The 18555-nt window shown below is 43.5% G+C and overlaps 1 protein-coding gene across 2 annotated transcripts in view; it reads left to right on the top strand.

The window, feature by feature from the left end:
- ABCD2 (ATP binding cassette subfamily D member 2) overlaps positions 1-18555 on the top strand; it is a 46186-nt gene that overhangs the window by 15615 nt on the left and 12016 nt on the right. For both annotated transcript variants that reach the window (XR_014619006.1, XM_084298908.1), the window contains exon 7: positions 16812-16957. Coding sequence is in view for 1 of the 2 variants with exons in the window: in XM_084298908.1 (XP_084155034.1) it covers positions 16812-16957 (146 nt within the window). In the remaining variant the exon portion in view is untranslated. The remainder of the gene's footprint in view (positions 1-16811; positions 16958-18555) is intronic.

Genomic DNA, 18555 nt, shown 5'->3' with positions numbered 1-18555 from the left:
GCTTACAAAATAGGACTGATTATTTTTATTCTCTTCAATTAATTGTTATAAGGCATTTGGGACATAATCTTTTTTTATTCTGTTACCTTCAAAATGACTAGTGTGAAGCAGCTCTGAGTAATAATTAGCTGTAATTTTCAGAGGATAGAATGTTTGTGGAAAACTATTTTTCCTTAGTATTTTGGAAAGAGTTATAATCCCAATTTTTTATTCCTGACTGACGGATGCATGCAGAAATCAAATTCCATATTATTGAAGTGTCTGTTAATGTTGATCAGTTTGAAATGTACAGGGCTCTTATTCACTGATTATTCAAGTCTTCTACATGTATAACACATTTTTTATTAAGATCTGGTAATTCCAGCTGGATTTGTGAATGCTCAGCTTTTCTAGAAGTCTGGTGCTATGTTCATCACACGTGCAGAAATCAAAGATTGCAGATAGTGACCAGCTGTGGACATTTTGGTTTAAGTGACCTGGCCAGCTTTTACTCTGTAGAGAAATCAGAACTAAAGAGATGTGAAGGACAACGTTCACTAGCATCACCCTTGTGGGACAGACTGAACACTGAGTCATCAGTTTCCGAGAAGCTTGAGGGCTTCATTCAGGTAGTTGGAGCAAAATGCTTTATTAAGTTTTTCAGAACAGTATTTCAGAATTCCTGTTGTGTGAGACATTTCTAAAGTCATTATTTTTCATAGGTGGAACAAAAACTATTCTGAGTGTTTTCCTGTTGCAGAAAATTTTGAATTTCAACCACTTTTGTTCTCTGTGTGATCCTATCTCTGTCCCAGAGCAACATCTGAGGCCTTCAGCCCTCCCCACTGATGTCCCCTTTACTCTCAGAGAATCAGTAGACTCATGGTGTTCGGGCAGATTTGCCGTCGTGCTGGTTGAGGAGATTGAATCCCACCTGCTGGGGTTTGGTTTCCATAAACGTGGTTCATTCTTAGCTGTTCCCTCTGACTTTGGGGTGCTGGAGGAGTTTGCTCCAGCACACCTGTTCATTTCAGATCTCTTGGTCAGAAACCAAGATTCAGCCAGCATCTCTGCAGCCTTGTGTGACTGAAGCCGTGTGGAGACTGGCATATCACCCTAGCAGGGGACCCTGAAGGTGTCAATCCCATGAAGTCCATCCCCAGGAGAAAGGGTGCATCCGAGTGACATTGTCATGCCTTGGCTCTGCATGAGCTCTGCACTCCTGGAAGATTTTTTAGGGGTGTTTCCTTCTCAGAGGGCAACAGTTAGTGACAGAGAGGGCTCTTTTGACAAGAGTGCCCCACGTTGTGGCTGAATATTTTGAAGTCTGCTGTGGTGGAGGGCTCAGCTGTCTCGGTGTGGGTTCTGTGGGCTCAGAAGCATGGCCCGTCGCTTTTAAGCGCCTCGTATTTCGAAAGGGACTGTGAGACTTGGTCGTGGAGGGATTTGTGGGTCAGTGTGACTGAGTGCAATGAAGGGGTTGGCAGAGGACAGCCATCAGATGACTCTGAGGATTCTGAGCTGCTGCTTTTTGCTCAACGTATTTGCTTGCTGGGCTTTGAGAGCCTTTGCCGAATATCTGATGAAAGGTTTGAGCAGCTGAGGAAGAAGGGCAGGGTCTGGATCCACCCTCTTTCCAAACAGGTGGAGTTTGTTGAAACGTCTGGGAATTACGGTCCCAGACTGTGCTCAAGGTTGGGGGAGGGAAGGAGTAGCACTCTTCAAGGTGGTGCACAAGTCTGAAACAGCTGCTGGAGACCACTGCACAGAGCAGAGACACCAAGGAGAGACTTGAAGGAGATCCAGTTTTAAACTGAGGTTTATACATTTCAGGAGATTGCCTTATGTGGTCCTGGCAATTTTTGTTGCCTTTATTCCACTTTAAAGTGTTTTTTTAACAGCTCATTTATTTGTGGCCTATATAAATTACACATTTAGTTGTTGTTTTTTTGTCTGTCCCTGGCTCCAAATTACATATAGAATTTCTGCAGTGGTTACTAAATCATTGTGAAGTCCTGAAATTAAAGCAGCTTATGATGGAAGTTCACACTGGTGCAACCATTTTGCTTATTAACCCTGTACAAATTGCTGCTTGGTCAAAACTTTCTGTTTGTTTGTTTAGAAATAACTTTAAAATTGCAGACTGGAAAAGATGGTGCCCTGCCTCCATTTCATCATCTACATCTTGCAGTGTTACTTTAGAGAAAATTTGGGCTCCAGATTAAGAGGATTTGGGAGGTGGTAAGATGGTATCACCTGGTGAGGTATCATCTACCTCACGCTTTCATTTGATGGGTAAACGAAACTGGGACATAGCAAAAGGCTTTCAGGTTGATGGATGTCTATTAGAGCAGTGAATTAGGACAACATGTGTAATTGTGTATGTGTCTCTGTTGCAAGGACATGGGAGATGGCTCTCTGTGAATCAATATCGTTACAGCTGAGCCTGGTGAGAGCTGCTTCATCTCTGCCTGTGGCTGAACGTAATTCTGCATCAGCCTTCTTGGCCTCTTCAAGTCGTATGCACTAACCTCATCTGCACATGGGGACTGGTGGAAAATACAGTGACTGCTAAGTCACAAAATACTCCGCAGTAAATAGGAGCTCACTGAAAAGGTTATTGTTTCATCTCTGCTCGAAACATCACAGTGTTTGTAGCATTGCAAAAATGCGTGGGAAACCATGTCTTTGCCGAGTTCAAAGGCTACACACAGAGGTATGAGTTATTAAAGAGTGAATTATCTCATTGCATGCTCCAAAGTTTATCACCAGTGCCAACACTTTGTAGTTAGCTTTACCTAGCATTATGTAGGCTTTAAAACAGAGCCTTAAGAGTCCCTATTTTCTCTCCTTAGAGTGGTTAGCATCATTACTCTGCATCTTTTCATTTTACCTCTCTGAAATCATATTAGATAATTTTTTCTCCCCTCTACACAGAGCCAAGGCCTGTAGAATTTGGCCTTAATCAGTCACAGTTCTTATGGATATTGATGAGACAAACTGCCCTTTTGGGGAGCAGGGAGAGAGAAGCCCAGGGATTTTTGTGAGCATGACTGCCACTGCCTGTGATGCGCCTGTAAAAGAGGTGGACGAAAGGGAGGGAGACTTTCTGTCTTCCCTTTAAGCAGTCCAGCATCATATTGGTGACAAACGCAGCTTGTTCTGAGGAATGGATTAATGTTATGGTATGATGAGAATGATTTGTCACAGAGTCACAGTCACAGAATGGCTGAGGTTGGACAGGGCCCCTGGAGGCCCTCTGGCCCAACCCTTCTCCTCAGGCAGGGACACCCAGAGCACTTTGCACAGGATCACATCCAGGTGGGCTTTGAATATATCCAGAGGAGGAGGTTCTGTAGACTCTCTAGGCAACCTGTGCTCAAGTCACCCCATGGTAAAGAAGCTTTTCCTCATATTCAGCTGGAAGTTCTTGTGTTTCAGTTTGTGCCCGTTGTCTCCTGTACTATCAGGTGGCACCAGTGAAGAGACTCTAGCCCCATCCTCTTGAGACCCTCCCTTAAGATAAGATCCCCTCTCATTTCTTTTGTCTCCAGGCCTAGCTTTCTCAGCCCTTCCTCACAGGAGAGATGCTCCAGTCCCCTAATCATCACAGCTTAATGATTTATCACATCTCATTAGAGCCTCAGTGACTAGCAGAGCATATACTCTTACCTCTTCTTATACTTAGCTGTTCCTCCTTTGCAAAGTAAAATTCACTTGAGATAATCACCTCTTTGTGTTACTCTCTTAATTAACTGGTCAAGAAGGTGGTAGGACAGAAAAGAGGAATGCTTGGGGGTGCTCTGCTTGGTAAGGAATCACGATTCAAATCAGAATTCAGAAGCATTATTTTAAATAACATATTTTCATAACACATCAGCAGCATATGTGAAGGTGGTCTGATTTCCCCAAGCTGTGCCCTGTTCCTACTCTATTTACCTTAAACATGGGACGACAGGAATTAGTGAGCTTTAGCATACAGTTCCTCCTAACACGCTTGTGCTCTTCTTGCCCTCTAACTGAAAGTCTCAGCTTCCTCAGTTGTAAGGAAACACAGATTCTGCGTGTGTTGGTTCTCATTTTGGTAGTTCTCCTTTCGGTATAAATGCCAGCAAAATTTTACACCTACATACTTGCAGGTTACCTTGACAACGCCACAGGAATATTCAGTGTCTCTCCACTGTGAAGCTGCAGTGAAGCTGTAATCACCGTTGGGATATTGATATAAATTATTCATTGTTTTCTGCTGTATGTGCCTGATTTGCATGGAGGAATATATCATGCGGTCCCTGTTGGTTCCCTAACCTTTTACCCTGACTCCCCAGACTTCTCAGCACACGCCTAACACATCCATCAGTATTTTTCTCTGTTTTCCTTGAGGATTGATTCACTGATTTGTATTCGTAGAGCAAAGTAGCAAAATTCATAGAGCACTCCATTCTTCACGCCCATTTTCACTGGTTTCTCCCTCAATCTTGTTTCTGCTGTAATTTGGGTATTTTTTGAGAGTTGTGTTTCTCCAGCAGCAGGTGTAGTTTCTCTCTAATTCCATGTGGTGTTCTGATAGAAGACACAGCCCTGGTCAGCTCAGCAGTCAGGACAGTGACGTTGTAGCACGAAAGAACATGGTTCATGGCACCAAAGGACATGGTTTGGTCATGGGACATGGTAGGTCAGGTTGATGGTTGGACTTGGTGATCCTGAAGGTCTTTCCCAACCTCAATGATCTACTCTCTGCTTCTAGGTCTGTATTCTCTCTTTCTGTTGCTCATTCTAGTAGAGCTCTAATATTGCTTTCCTTCAATACCTGGCTTGTCAGATGCTAAAACAGAGGCAAGCAAAGAGGTACCAGTATCAAATGCTGTTTGTTCTACATCACTTAAGATTCTGTATCTTGCTGTCTCCCTGTTAATGCTAGGGCAGTATGGAACATAGCGGACTAAATGTTTCTGTGCCCCTCCTAAGCTGCTTGTTTTTGCATATGTCTGCTCTATTTCTGATGTTTTATCATGAGATCCTTTGCAAGTCTTTTCCTGTCTGGTGTTTTTCCTTCTCTATTCTAAAAATATCCTCAACTACTAAACAAAACTGCATCAGCTACTAAGATACATTCTCTCTCCTCAGCTCTACTGAGGAATCCAAATGTCTGAGGTGATTTGCCTCAAGTAGTCCAAGCATATTCATCACATGGGCGAGACCAAACAAGAGTATTTCAGTTCTGAGTGATATAAATAAAAACAAGTGATAAATTAAGAGTAATTTTTACATTAAAAGCACGTGAAACCTTGCAAATTACAATGTAATTGTAGAGTTATCTTAAGCGTGGAGGTAGGCAGTAGGGTAGTTAGTAGCAGCCACTGCAATTAGAAGTTGTTTGTTTTCTAGACAATTGTTGACTACCTAAACAATGTCATCTTGCAGAATTGCTGTGCTCACTTCCAGGTACCCTATATAACATGAAAGTATGTGCATATGGAGTGTATGTATGTAGTTCTTCTGCATCAGACTACTTTCTCGTTAGTGTGTGGGCTGTTGATAAGACAAGTCCAAGTGAAAGGCTGTGCTAATATGCCTGTGCAAGTCCTGTAGCCTCGACTCATTTAGATAAGCTCAGATGTCTCAATGCTAAGTTATATTTTATACATCCTGATGTCTCTTGTCAGCTCCCACAGCTGTGTCTTTATGATCCCTTTAGTGGAGGTCAGCCGGAATTACTCTGTACTCTGCACATGCCAACTCCACACTGGCAATTTTCATTGCCCATCAGCATTTTGTTGATGTACCACCACGTTGACTCGCTGCTTCAGTACTTTGCCATCATTTCGAGTCATGCTGTACAGATATCTGCTCCTTTGCATACTTCATCTCTGTGATACTTATTGTTATCAAGTTCATGGCACTGCTTTTAAATATGCGTATTTCCAAAGTTCACCACTTATCTGACAGATGAGAAAAATGCCTGTGATAGATGGTGTTAACGTAAAACATATGATAATGTACTTCAGTTATGCAGGATAATTTTGATACAGGTTTATTCTGAAGTTTTAGCTACTACTTTGTTTTTTTCTTTTTATTTATTTATTTTTTTAAGATGAAGCAAGTGAAGGCGGGTTAACACACTATTCTGCTCATCATTAAAATGAGTGGCCTGGCATCTGTGAGAACCCTTTGACTATCCCCTCAGCCAGGGCACAGCTTCTCCTACTTCATCTTGCCGTGACTCAGGTAGAAATGCTTGTGCTTCTCCACGTTGGTTGGAGGGAGTCCTTTCTTGCCTCATGTAGAACAGAGAAGTTCTTGCCTTGCTGCCTGGAGGTTAGCTGAAGCCTTGCCTGGCAGGATCCTTAGGAGACCTCTGTTTCCACTGAAGGCTCACTCACAGCTGTAGAGTTTGAAGGTTTTTATCTTGCTCTATTCTGACTGATTGCAGGGATATCAGTACAGTACCTTTTCATATCACATTGTGAACAAGATTCACCTATGCTAATAGTCAGAGGTGGAAAATGGCTTTATGGATTAACTGCTACTCCCTCTCAAGACACGCAAGGTGCCTTCCTTACTGGCCAGACACAGAGTCAGCTAATTAAAGCACAGCTTACAAGCCTTTTCTTTTATTAGGCAAGGAGTTGCAGAAATCCCAGACTGAAGGCATTAGTCAGCTTGTTGCATTGGGGTTTAGAGTTTAGATTTAAAATGTATTTGCATGAATCCAACATCTGTCTTAAAGGCCACAGCTAAACTGATGTTTGTGAAGGGCTTAAACACGCTCTGGGGTTTTGGTGCCTCAATCCCTTCAGATAGGGGCGTTGTCTGGGGCAAGCTGTGCTTCTGGGAGGTTCCAAAAGGACTAAACGTGGGTGAGGAACCAAGATGTGTTGACCTGTACTCAACTTCTGGTCCGTATGGAGACCAGCCCATTTCCTAGCGGGCAGTTGTCTGCAGCGCAGAAGCCAGCACCACACTTGGTACAAATGAAGGTGGGTTTGAATCAGCAGGGAAGTCCAGGCTTGTGTTATTTACAGAAATTTCAGTATCACCTCTTACTACTGATGGTCTTTTCTGTCGAAGCAGGTTCTGTTACTGCCACCTTTTGTATAGCTGGATGCAGAGGCTTCCTTCTCCAGACTCATGGAGATGGCTCACTCAGCGCACAATGTGATCGCTTGAATCAGAGTGCAAGCCAAGTTCCTTTTATTTGTGATCCATGAAAGAAATCAAACATTCAGAGGATTAAGATCCATTCAGTAACTCACCGCGTTTCTCCTCAGTGACAGATACACAAAGGTTTAATGTAAAGTGCTGTCAGCTGCAAGGCTGATTAAATACCATGACGCGTATGCAACCTGAAGGTGAAATCCATTCTTGTAGTCAAAGCAACATCCCTCCTATTCTGAGTCTTGCTTCAGTATTAAGCACATAAATCTTTTTTTGGCTCCTGCACAAGAGTGAGTGTCACTAATCTGCAGAACTTCCTCCATTTACATTCTTTTGAAGTGTCTTCCTCAACATTACAGAGCTAAATATTTGTCTGTGAGTACACCTATTTGCAGGAATATTTCCACAAGGATCTTTGGCAATCATCTGCTCTGTTTCTCAGAGCATATTTTGGACACCTTGTTCTTGCCAGCATGAGCTTGCAATACCTCCAGCCTCCACCTCCTTCTTTTGATAGGATTTGGAGTATCAGAAGTTGACATCCAGCACCAGTAATTACATGTTGCTTGTAACACTTACGAGGCATCTGTCAATGTGCTGGACTGTTTATGGAACTTCATTTAAAAACTGGGAAAATTAGGCTTTGATTTTTTTTGTAGTATATTGTCAGGTTAAGCTTGACAAACATTTTATAAATACGAAGTCATGAAACAGATTATAGCAGCTAAGTACATGGCTGATTCTTACAGATTCTATCCAGCAGAACAACCTGTGCTAGGTTCGTTTTGCTAAGATAAAAAGTTCACTTTCTTCTAAAACGTAGTTTTAACAGCAGTGCTGTAGGAAAATGTCACTTATAGGTTACCTAAGCTCATTGTGTAACTTAAGAGTGGTAGGGATGAGCTTGTATGTTAGGAAGCAATCTGGTGGTTGCATTTAAGCTGACTAGGTCCTGCAGAGGAGTGCCATTACTGTGTCCAGCTTGGCCAGTGCCCTCCAGCTTCATGCCCTACATTGCAGCTGTTCAGTAAGGGATCTCTGATAGATGAACGGAATGAAAAATAGTATTTCAATAATATTTTACCTAGGAATATCACAAAGTATGCTTCAAATGCCTGATACTGTCAAATTATGGGAGACAGCTTGGCAGCATACAACTGGGAAGCACAGGGGCAAAACGATCTACCCAACCTTGCTTAATATAAAAAGCTTGATATGAAAAGATGCTGACCTTTGGGGTGGGGGACAGCTGAAAGCCCTACTAACAACTGTATCCTCTCCACTAGGAAGAAGGCCTTTCCTCGCCTTGTTACTTTAGCACTCATCACAGAGTCCTGTGCTTTTAAGTATCCACATAGTAGACCTAGCCAGCACCTCTCTCTTGAGGAGAAGGTGGCAGTCCTTCCCATGCACTGTAGGATCTGTCTTTTGCCTGGGTTTCAGGACTGTGTCCCAGTTTCAGTGTGAACTGCACCTTCAGCCCTCTCCTGGCCTCTGTGATCTGCTCATTCAGACACCTTCCTTAGGGTCTGGTCCTGTGTTTGCCTGCCTGCAGGCTGAGGATGTCGCCTTCTTTCCCTCCTCAGTTCACCATGGTTTCCGAGGCAAATGTAGGTTTTATTCAGCATGGTGAGCCTGTTCTCCATTCTCCTGCAAACAATGCAGACTTCACTAGGAACTACCCACTTCCCAGAGGGAAAAGCATCAGCTGCTTTTGTACACAAATTTTCAACCCTCCCTACCCCAACAAGTTAAAACAAAGAGTGAGTAACTCATACACTGAAGGTAGAATTTGTCTAAGTTCATGTAGGCAAAAGGTTAGACCTCCTTGGGTGAGCTTTATAATGACTGCCTCCGAGGGATGATTCACTATTGCAGTGCGCCACTGAATGTGTTGGTTGTTGATCCCAGTATGAAAGGCATTCAAACTCTGTTAGGCATTAATTAAAATTCCTCTTACTGGAGATGGGAATGAATAAGTTGATAGCATAGATAATCAAAGAAACACAGAATGGTTGAGGTTGGAATGGACCTCCTGAGGTCATCTCATCCACACCCCTGCTCAGGCAGGGCCATCAGGTCACCCAGAACCACATCCAGCTGGATATCTCCAATATCTCCAGGGAGGAGACTCCACCACCTCTGTGGGCAGCCTGTGTCAGTGCCTGGTCACCCGCACAGCACAGAAGTGCTCCTGGTGTTCAGGCAGCACCTCCTGTGTTCAGTGTGTGCCCATGGCCTCTTGTCCTGTCACTGGGCACCACTGAAAAGAGCCTGGCTTTGTCTTTACACCTTCCCTTTAGGTATATATAAGTGTTGATAACATGTGCAAGCCTTTTCCTCTCTAGGCTGGCCAGTCCCAGCTCTCTCAGCTTCTCCCACATGTGAGAAGCTCCAGTTTCCTCCTCATCTTGGTGACCACCATGTCCTTCTGGGTGCTTGGAGCCCAGTTCTGCAGCATCAGGTGGATGTCTAGTCACATACTGCCCTGATCCCATCCCTGCTAAGGTTCGTTGGCATTACAGTCTCTGGAGTTCTGATAGGACTTTCTTAAAAGTAAGCAATTCCATTTATCATTTCTCCTGTCAAGCAAAGGGATGTTGGCATGATAACACGCTGCTTCGCTTCAAGATAAAGACAAGGACACGCAGGTGGCGTAACTGCCAGTGCCAAGCAGGAGCTGCCTCCAGCTGTTTTATGATTAGTCAGCAAAGTTTGTGCTGGGGCCAAGTGATAAGTGCCGTGCAGCACAGGCCTGAAGGCCAAGTTATATCTGCAGCACAGCCCGAGACAGTGCCCACCCAGGTCAGCTGTGACAAAATGCTCATAAAATGGCTATAATGCGTTTTGAACTTTCTGTATGTCCACATACATGGTGTGTCTCTGTGTTAACGTGCTGTCATGTTCTGCCTTGTGTAAAGCAACGTGTTGCACAGAGGATTGGAGAGCAAAGTCACGGGCAGCTAAGGATTGTAGAAACCCAGAGCAAAAGCAGCCTCTCCTATTGCTGCTTCACTGCCTACACTTGATCTCTCTGAAGTCAGGTGTCACTGGTGAGCTGCAAAGCCATGGAAAGGCTGGGATCTTTGTAAAAGAGGGAAAATGCCTCGCTCACTGTGTAACACTGCTGTGATAAAGGTCAGAAGCATCCCTTTGGTGGGGTATGCCTGGTGGGACTGGCAGGCCAGACTCTTGTCCAGAGTAACTTAAAGTTCTTTCTTTAGTTTGTTGATCTTCCTGATCATGCACCCAGTTGATCCTTTTATCATCAGACTGCCTGTATGAAAAGCCTAGGCCTGCTAAAATGGAGTGTTTAAGGGGATTTTTTTCCTTCCTTTCTCAAGCTGGTTGATTCAATTCATTGCAGGAGGTATAATTATCTCAGGCTGCATATCTGCTTGTATTTTGTACAAATTGCCGGGGCTTTGTTTTTAATTATACACGTGTTCCTGTGTGCTTTCTGGTCTCAGTATCAGAAGAAACAAATGAACTGAACACGAAGATAAATTCATGAATTGTTCACCATAAACTTTTATGTCATCTGATCAGTTCTAGTTATATTGTAAGTGATCTAAGGTGACTAAGTAAATCATCAGATGGGATGATACCTGAGCATGAATAATGCTTTAGGTTAGAGGCTTCCTTTATCTGTCTCTTTATTATTTTCTCCCAGATTATTTTCTTGAAGATGTATACAAGGCTCCTTTGCAGAGGAAGCCACAAAGTGACTAGTGTGATTTTTTTTTTGGTCCTAATTTTGTTGAAAAACTAAGACTTTAATTCTGAGCACTTCATTTCCCATAAACTATGTTAATGGCTATAGGCTGGTTACACTCTGCTCTGGTAACTGATCTATTTGAAATATTTAGAGGATGTTCATGTTAGTTCTGTGCGAGTGGAGAGGAAAGTTCAGTGCAGAGTATATTGCAGAGAAATCAATTATTTATGTCTTTGGAAGGGTTGCTGAAACTTTAGCTGGCCCTAAAATCCCTTAAACTAGACACAGTGCAATAAACTGAGCCTGTTCCTTTTTGTTCCTATTTGATAAATATTATTTATTCTCTCTATTTTAACTCTTTAGTGATACCACCCTCTGTGTGAAAGTGATGGATACACCCCAACTGTAAAGCATTCATTTCTCAAAGTGGTGATGCTGTCTTTGCCTCTTTGCTGCTTGTTTCATTAATGCCATCAAAGAACCCGGATCACTTTACTTAGTGGAACTTGGAATTTCTTGAGCATCACCACTGATCAAGCTTTGCTGCTGTTGAAAGTGTGGAGTTTTTACTGTTCACTTAAACCAGGAGCATGGCGAGAGCTGGAGTTCTGCTGAGGTGATTCCAGCTGAGGCATTACAGCATCTAAAAATTAGGATCTTGGCACCAGAAAGGTGAAGGGAAGTTTTAAATACAGGTAGATTCCCTAGGCAGTCAGAGATTTAGGGCTTCAGGAGGATTATCCAGGAAACCTATGTGGTAGGTACAGAGAGCCACCTAGAGTTAAGCCATAGGAATCTCTGAAGATGAATGTATGAACTCCTGCCTCTTAGGGACATTTAGGTGCCGAGCTGAGAGCTAAACATTAAACCCCTTCATCTATAATGAGCCCTCTCCTGAGAGCAGGCACCTAAATAAGATTAGAACCCTCTTTAATTTGGTTTTACAACACTACTGAAGGAGTGGGACATTTACTGCATTTCATATTAAAGAGCACTGAACACAAAAGGAACAACGTAGATGATGTTTCTCATGGGGGTTGGTGCTAAAGTCTCCTTCTTTCCAGTCGTGGCCTCTGACCACTGTAGTATATAATTAGGCCCTTTCCAATAATTTTATCTTTGGGCACATGATTGCTGCCTCTTAGAAGCAATTTCCTTGCTTCATTGGGAAGATGAGAAGGTGCCCTGTCTTTGACTCCTCTTTAGCCTGGATGGTAGCCTAGAAAAATGGGAAAATGATTCCCTGAAAACTGAGAACTTAGTCTGAACCTAGTTCTTGGAAGAGGTTTGCTAACTGTTAGCTTGATATACACCCCCTCATCTTGCATCTCTAGTAGCCACTGTGGTTTGTGTTGAACTTAAAACTGTTTTTTTCACTGTCCCTGCTGTAGTGGACCTTCTGGGGATTTCAAGAGCATTTGGGCATATCTGTCAGTGTGAGCTGTGCCCTTAGCTTTCTGGATTGAAGATCCTTCAGTGCAATCACAGGCTCATCACAATCTTTCAGGTTTCCTAGGAAAGCATCTCCACGGCTGGAGCTTGGGCTCCAGTGTTATCTTCTTGAATAGGTATACCTACATTTGGAGTGTGTTTTACTTTAGGTGTCAAAAGCGTCACTCTGCACTCTGAAACCATCCCAATCTGCTTTGAATATCCAAGCTGAAATGGAGAATCTCAGGAGTAGTGTTTCCCTTTCTCTCTCCTCCTTGGGTATGTTATGGAGGGACCTTGTCAGACAGAGACAGAAACTTAAAAGATAGGTCAGCCAAGAATTTATAGCTGTATTACACGTTGTTTTCTAGAGGATAGAGCTTTTGCAACATAACTAGAATAACAGTGCAGTACTAACTGCAAACAGACTTGGCAAAAATGGCAAGTTAGGTCTTGATTTAGTGGCATGGAGATGGGTTCCAGAATCACAAGCCTCATGTTTTTAGACTTCACCTTCCATGTAGAAAATGTTAATCAAGGTCTATGCCAAGGAAGATAGGATCATCAGACTGTACCTGGAAGCACTTACATTGGACTAATCCCTTAACTTCTGACGCCAGCCACTTAATTGAGATGTATTTTCAGTCCCTTATTTATTTCAGGGTGCTTATAATTAGGTCTGGGACCCATTCAGATTGCTTTATAGACTTTCAAAGTGTATATTGATTAGTTGCTATAATTCTTTAAAGCATTATGGATGTCAGAACAGGTTAGAAGTTTTGTCAGTAGAGTTTATATTGTGTAGAAGACCAAAATAACTTTTGAATACATCTCCATCCTCCCTATTATATTTCTCTAGTATTTTGCCAGTGTCATACACAATGTCATGTGTTAAGAGGGCACTGGGGAATCGTTCACACTACAGGCTTCAGATTGCAGTATGTGTTGGGATTATCTTTCTTTCAAGCCCGTGCTCCAAGGGAGAATTCCTAACCCTTGGGAATGACAGCTCATTACTAGGAATTTAAGTGCACCAAACTGGTACTTTTGATGCAATAAAACCATCAAACTGGCTAAAGAAGGTCCGTTTGTAGGATCTAGAATTGCCTCTTCCAATAGATACCTTGAAATTCCAGAAAACCAGGAAAAAATCAGTACATTTTCTCAGCTTTCTGAACTTTTGACACCGAAGTTCTAAAAAAGAGTTACTGGGCTTAAATCCTCTCACAAAACCAGCTCTCTTGTCAGAGAGAAAAGAAAGATAGCAATTGCAGAGCTATTACTGTCAAAGACATGACCCCACACAGCACAGAAGTGCCTTTTGGAGTCTAAAGAATGCTTTCTTTGAGCTGGATACCCAGACACTGTCTGAAAGGGAAGACTTCGTAAGAAATCAATTATGAACAGTGATTAAACTGGAGGAGAACTTCAGGACAAAAAGACTGGTTTTGTTGTTTGAACTGCTAAAAATTTAATGAAGACAATATTTTAACAAGGAGCTTACCAGCAAAGACAAGACTTCACTCCTTCTGTATCCAGTTTCTCAGACTTCTGCTACCTAATGTGTAGTTATCACACAAGTGTAGACTCGATTATAATAACATCTGACTTTTAACAGGCTTTGTGGCATCCATGGGTAGGTAAGGAGGTTATTGTCTTCAAGTTATGGGTAGAGAAGTTGGGTTTGGTATGAGAAGATAGTTACCTAAGCTAGTTGTAAGCACTGTCTCCCCACTGAGGGAGAAAGACAACCCCAGGATGAAATTCATCCCCACCCTAAAATAATTGGGATAAATCAACCGCAGAGCTGCCTCTCTTTGTTGTCAAGAGTTGCAGCCCTGAACTAGATGCCAAGAAAGATGAATTGTGCCCTCGGGGATGTGAGTGGTTCCCTCTGAGGTGGGGGAAGCAGAGCTTGCTCTCCCACTTCCAGGGACAGACCCATAGCCACAAACCATTTTTCTTTTACTTTGTTAGTAATTGATGGATTTTGCTATTCCACTGCAGGCTGGGCTTTTCTTTCAGTTTTACAGACTAGGTGGGGAGAAGTGATCCTGGTAGTACTGGTGCGTTTAGATGGGAGGCCACAAGGAAAATCCAGTTGTACCAGGAAGCGGTGCTGCTGACTCAATAAACAGCACGGGAGCGAGCGTCCTAGTGTGGTGCTTCTGAGCACTGCCTTCCTGCTTGTGTTGGAGGTTAAATCTCAGCTGCTAGTCATTATAGGGTCATACTTCACCAGGGTAAGGTGTTAATCCCCAGACAAATTATATGACAGGTAACTCTGTCCTCCTTGCTCTCTCCTGCAGCTTCATGTAAATTGCACAGCCTTATGCACATCCTTCATCTAAACTTTTCTGAGCCGAGGTGGAGTTGCTGTCTTCTGTCCCAGAGATGGCAGCAGTCTGGAGCAAATGAAGTGATTTCTCCATATGCATATTTCTGCATACAATAATGATTCTGGGATTCTGTGCAATAAGTAAAGACTTTTGTTGATTTTTTTGGACAGCACTGTGGAAAAGTATTGTTATCGTTACTTCATTAAGTTACATGTTTATAGTTAATGTCTTGCAGTGTCTCCATTAATACAAATGGTTCACTGCTCTTGGTGTTCGTACAGCAGCCCACTAACCCCAAAGCAGAACAGACAGAGCAAAGAGGAGCACCAGAGCTAGTACCTGACTTGTGGTTCTGGTTTGCTCCATCCTGCCTGCAGCAGAGACATGATCATATGTCTGCGAGCAGTTCAGATTCCCTGCTCTTCCCACCCTCAGCCAGCTGGTGGTGGAAGCAGCATGACTACAGGTGGGTACAGACTGTGTCTGCAGCACAAACAACAGTCTCTGTTCTCTGTGGCAAGAGCAAGCTGCCTGAAAGATTCCTCGTTGCTGGCCCAATCTCCTCCTCCATGTCATCATCTCTGGGCACCACAGCTTTAGTAAGACGAGTGTTATTTTGACAGATGAACCTCGAGGGAATTAGTTTAACTCCTGGTACCAAAAGCAAGATGGGGTCTTAAGCCTGACTGTTCTTCAGCTCTGACCTTCCCCTCTTAACTCAAAACCCTACAAATCATTCCTGGGGTGTTTCCAGCTTCCGAGACAGGATGAATAGTTGTCCTTCACAAGAAATCCTTGGAACACCATAGGAGAAGAGATGGTCAGATATCCGTGTCTCAGGCTCTTTATGTACTCTGGCTAACCACTCTACAAGCCAGTTTGTATCAGCACGTGGAGCTCAGGTGACTTCCCAGGACTGTGGACATCTGAGCCCTTTCCTTCAGGGCTGACGGAGCTGCCTGTACAGCTCATTGCAGAATGTTCTTCCTCCAGTCCACTGGGCCATGATTTTCATGGTTTTCATGATTTTCCAGCTGCTTTTCAGTGTTCTGGTGGCTGATAGAAGCTGCAAGGGCAATCTTCTGCGGTGCCACCTCATCTTGCTGCCAGGGCCAGCAATCCTTGGCCTGATTGCTAAAATGATCCCTCAGAGTACATAAACCAACATTATATCAGGAGGCATTAGAGTTCCCTAGGCTAGCCCAAATTTTGGCCTAAAGTATCTCAGCTGCTTCAGTCAAATCAGCTCCAGGACTTACAGTGAGTCCTCACAAAGTATCCAGGCCACTCACTGCACCAACATGGTTGATACATGGTGACATGGTCCGGTGTGGTACCACAGTCACTGTGTTAGTGACGGGATGGGGCAGGTCAAAACGGGAATTACCAACACGGGGCCTTTATGTTTTGTGTGAACAGACCTGGCCTTTGCAAACTGAAGCTGGATTTGGATCACTTGAAATAGATAGGGCTATTTTCACACTTATTGTTGGCATTTGTGTATTTCTTTCCCTTACTAATTAGGAAATAATGAAAACTAAAACAAAAGCTGTGTCAGAGGTCCTGCATGTGCTCCGTTGGCCTGTGAGTGAGGCTCACCAAGTGGTGTCATACATGGGTGGGAGGCAGCTGGTGTCTTAGGGTGCCTTTGCTATCGTAGCCTGGTTGGCCTGATACCATCTAAATAGCTGTAAAACTGTTCTTCAGGATGACTTTGTTTAGAGACTAGGAGAATTTTTCGGGCCTGGGCTGTACCAGGGGCTGTGCACAGCCCAAAACGCGAAAACTGCCCATGGTTCAGGGACTGGGCTGTGACTGAGGCCCTGGCTCCAAAGTGGAGACAGCTTATCTTAGTAAGACAGATGAGATTGCCAGGTCAGGGAATGTGGAGGTTCAGAAGAAGCTCCTGATTGCAAATAAAAACCTTCAAAAAGGGCTCTGAGGTAGATTTTTATTCTGTCATTTTGTTTTTGTGGTAGTAATACCCATATTGCTATGTTGTAATCTGCTGTTATGTAAACAATGTGTTGTCCCTAAGGTAAGTTTAGGAAAACATTCACCCATGATGCAACCACAGATAAATCCAATTTTAGGTGCTTAAAGCATTATACTGTGCTCACAGATTGTCAGCAAGATGCACTCACCTGGAGCCAGCTCTGGATTGCCAGTTTCTCTGTATTGTTTCACAGGCCCTATATGTCCATTGGAACGCTACGTGATCAGGTCATCTATCCAGACTCCGTGGAAGACATGCATGACAAAGGCTACCAGGATCAGGATCTGGAGTGTATCCTGCAAATGGTTCATCTGTACCACATAGTTCAAAGAGAAGGAGGTAAACTGCTTATTTTTGTAAAAAGCTTCACAAAATCCATTATTTGTGTGTGTGTGTTAGTGAGACTGACTTTTACTTATTGAACACGCAAAGCTGGATCCAGACCTGTGTTTGTGGGAGCTGCACAACTTCATGTTGCTGCTAATGGAGGGAGAGGAGTTAAATTGCTCCTTTCCTCTGCAGCAAATCCATGCCCAGCTGAATGTTCTTGTTCTGTTGTAAAGTCCAGTCGTTTCATGGTATTATGAGATCTCCTTTCATATTTGTAGAAAATGTTGTGTCCTAAAACCTTGTAGTGTCACTGACTACACCAACTGTGCAAAAGAGGAGACAGTGTAAATACACTGGTACAGTAAAAGTTGAAATGCTAAAGGCTTCTGCTGAAGCTTTTCATGGCTTTTCTTTCCCTCAGCACAGCATTAATTTTCTTCCTGTTGTTCACACCAGCAGCCACTAGTATCTAGTTTGAATCCCCTCATCCCCAACATTACACTTTTAAAATAAACATAGGACAAAGTTGGTACCATTTAGAGGGAAGAAGGAGGCTCTCCAAACCCCTCCAGGGAGGTGGCATTGGAAGTGCTGGATGTACCCTACCAGTGATGTACTCTGCCAATCATCAGTGCTCCTTTTTGAGAGAGTCATTTGGGTGCATTGCCTTGTAACGTGTGCTTGGAGTCTCTCAGGATCATTGTGATGACTGAGTAGTGCCTCAGCCAGTGAGAGTCCCAAGGCAATGTCTAAATTCCCATTCCTGCGTGGCAGCCTCTTGGTCTGTTCAAAAGGCAGAAGGTGTACTGGATTTTAGAGTGGGGAGTAGTAATCATTTACAGCAGCAATTGTATGACTACAGATAGTTCTCCACCTCACAGCCGTGTTGATAGACTCTTATCTTGTCGTGGGTTAATGCTTCTTAGTTAAGAAAGTAATAATGACTGTTGACCCTCAAGATACAGTAGAACATAAAAATCTGTCATCGTGCTAATTCTTGTTGTTATTCAAGTCTGATACTGTGACACAGGGATTGAAAAAAGGGGCAGGGAACTAAACGCAGTGATTGGAATAATTGCAGAGAAGGCCTGTACTCACTGCACTGACATTAGAGCTATTAGTTAGTATCCCTGAGTCATTCACTTCTCTACATGGGGTGTACAGATTGCAGAATGAGCAGATGTGCTGGCATGGGGAGCTGGACGAGGAGAAGCAGTTAAGATGTAAGTGGCAGGAAGCCACGGCGGAGTGTGCGTTCATGGCCTGTTGGTACTTGTAGGCGTAATGAACAGCACGTGGTCCTCAGCAGCCAAAACCATATCCCCAGTGGTCTCTGAAGGCACATCACTGTGGTTTGTGACCCTGCAGCTGGAGCACGTAAGCGATGATGGGGCAGTTACTGGGCTCCACTTCTCAGATTCCAGTGCCTCGGGTTGGTTTTCTGAGCTGCCAAGCTCAAAACCCAGGTTTGGATCAGTCTTGCTCCACCTTCTGTGCCAAAGAACAGTAATCCTGTTTTATTGCTGACCCCATTCTTGCTCTTCTGCTTGTCTAACTGCACAAGTGAGACTTAGGAAGCAATCTATAAAGAGGACAGTGTTAACGTT

Source organism: Netta rufina, assembly GCF_964035555.1.
Source record: "Netta rufina genome assembly, chromosome: 1".
NCBI lineage: Eukaryota > Metazoa > Chordata > Aves > Anseriformes > Anatidae > Netta > Netta rufina.
This window is presented reverse-complemented; position numbering and strand designations above follow the sequence as displayed.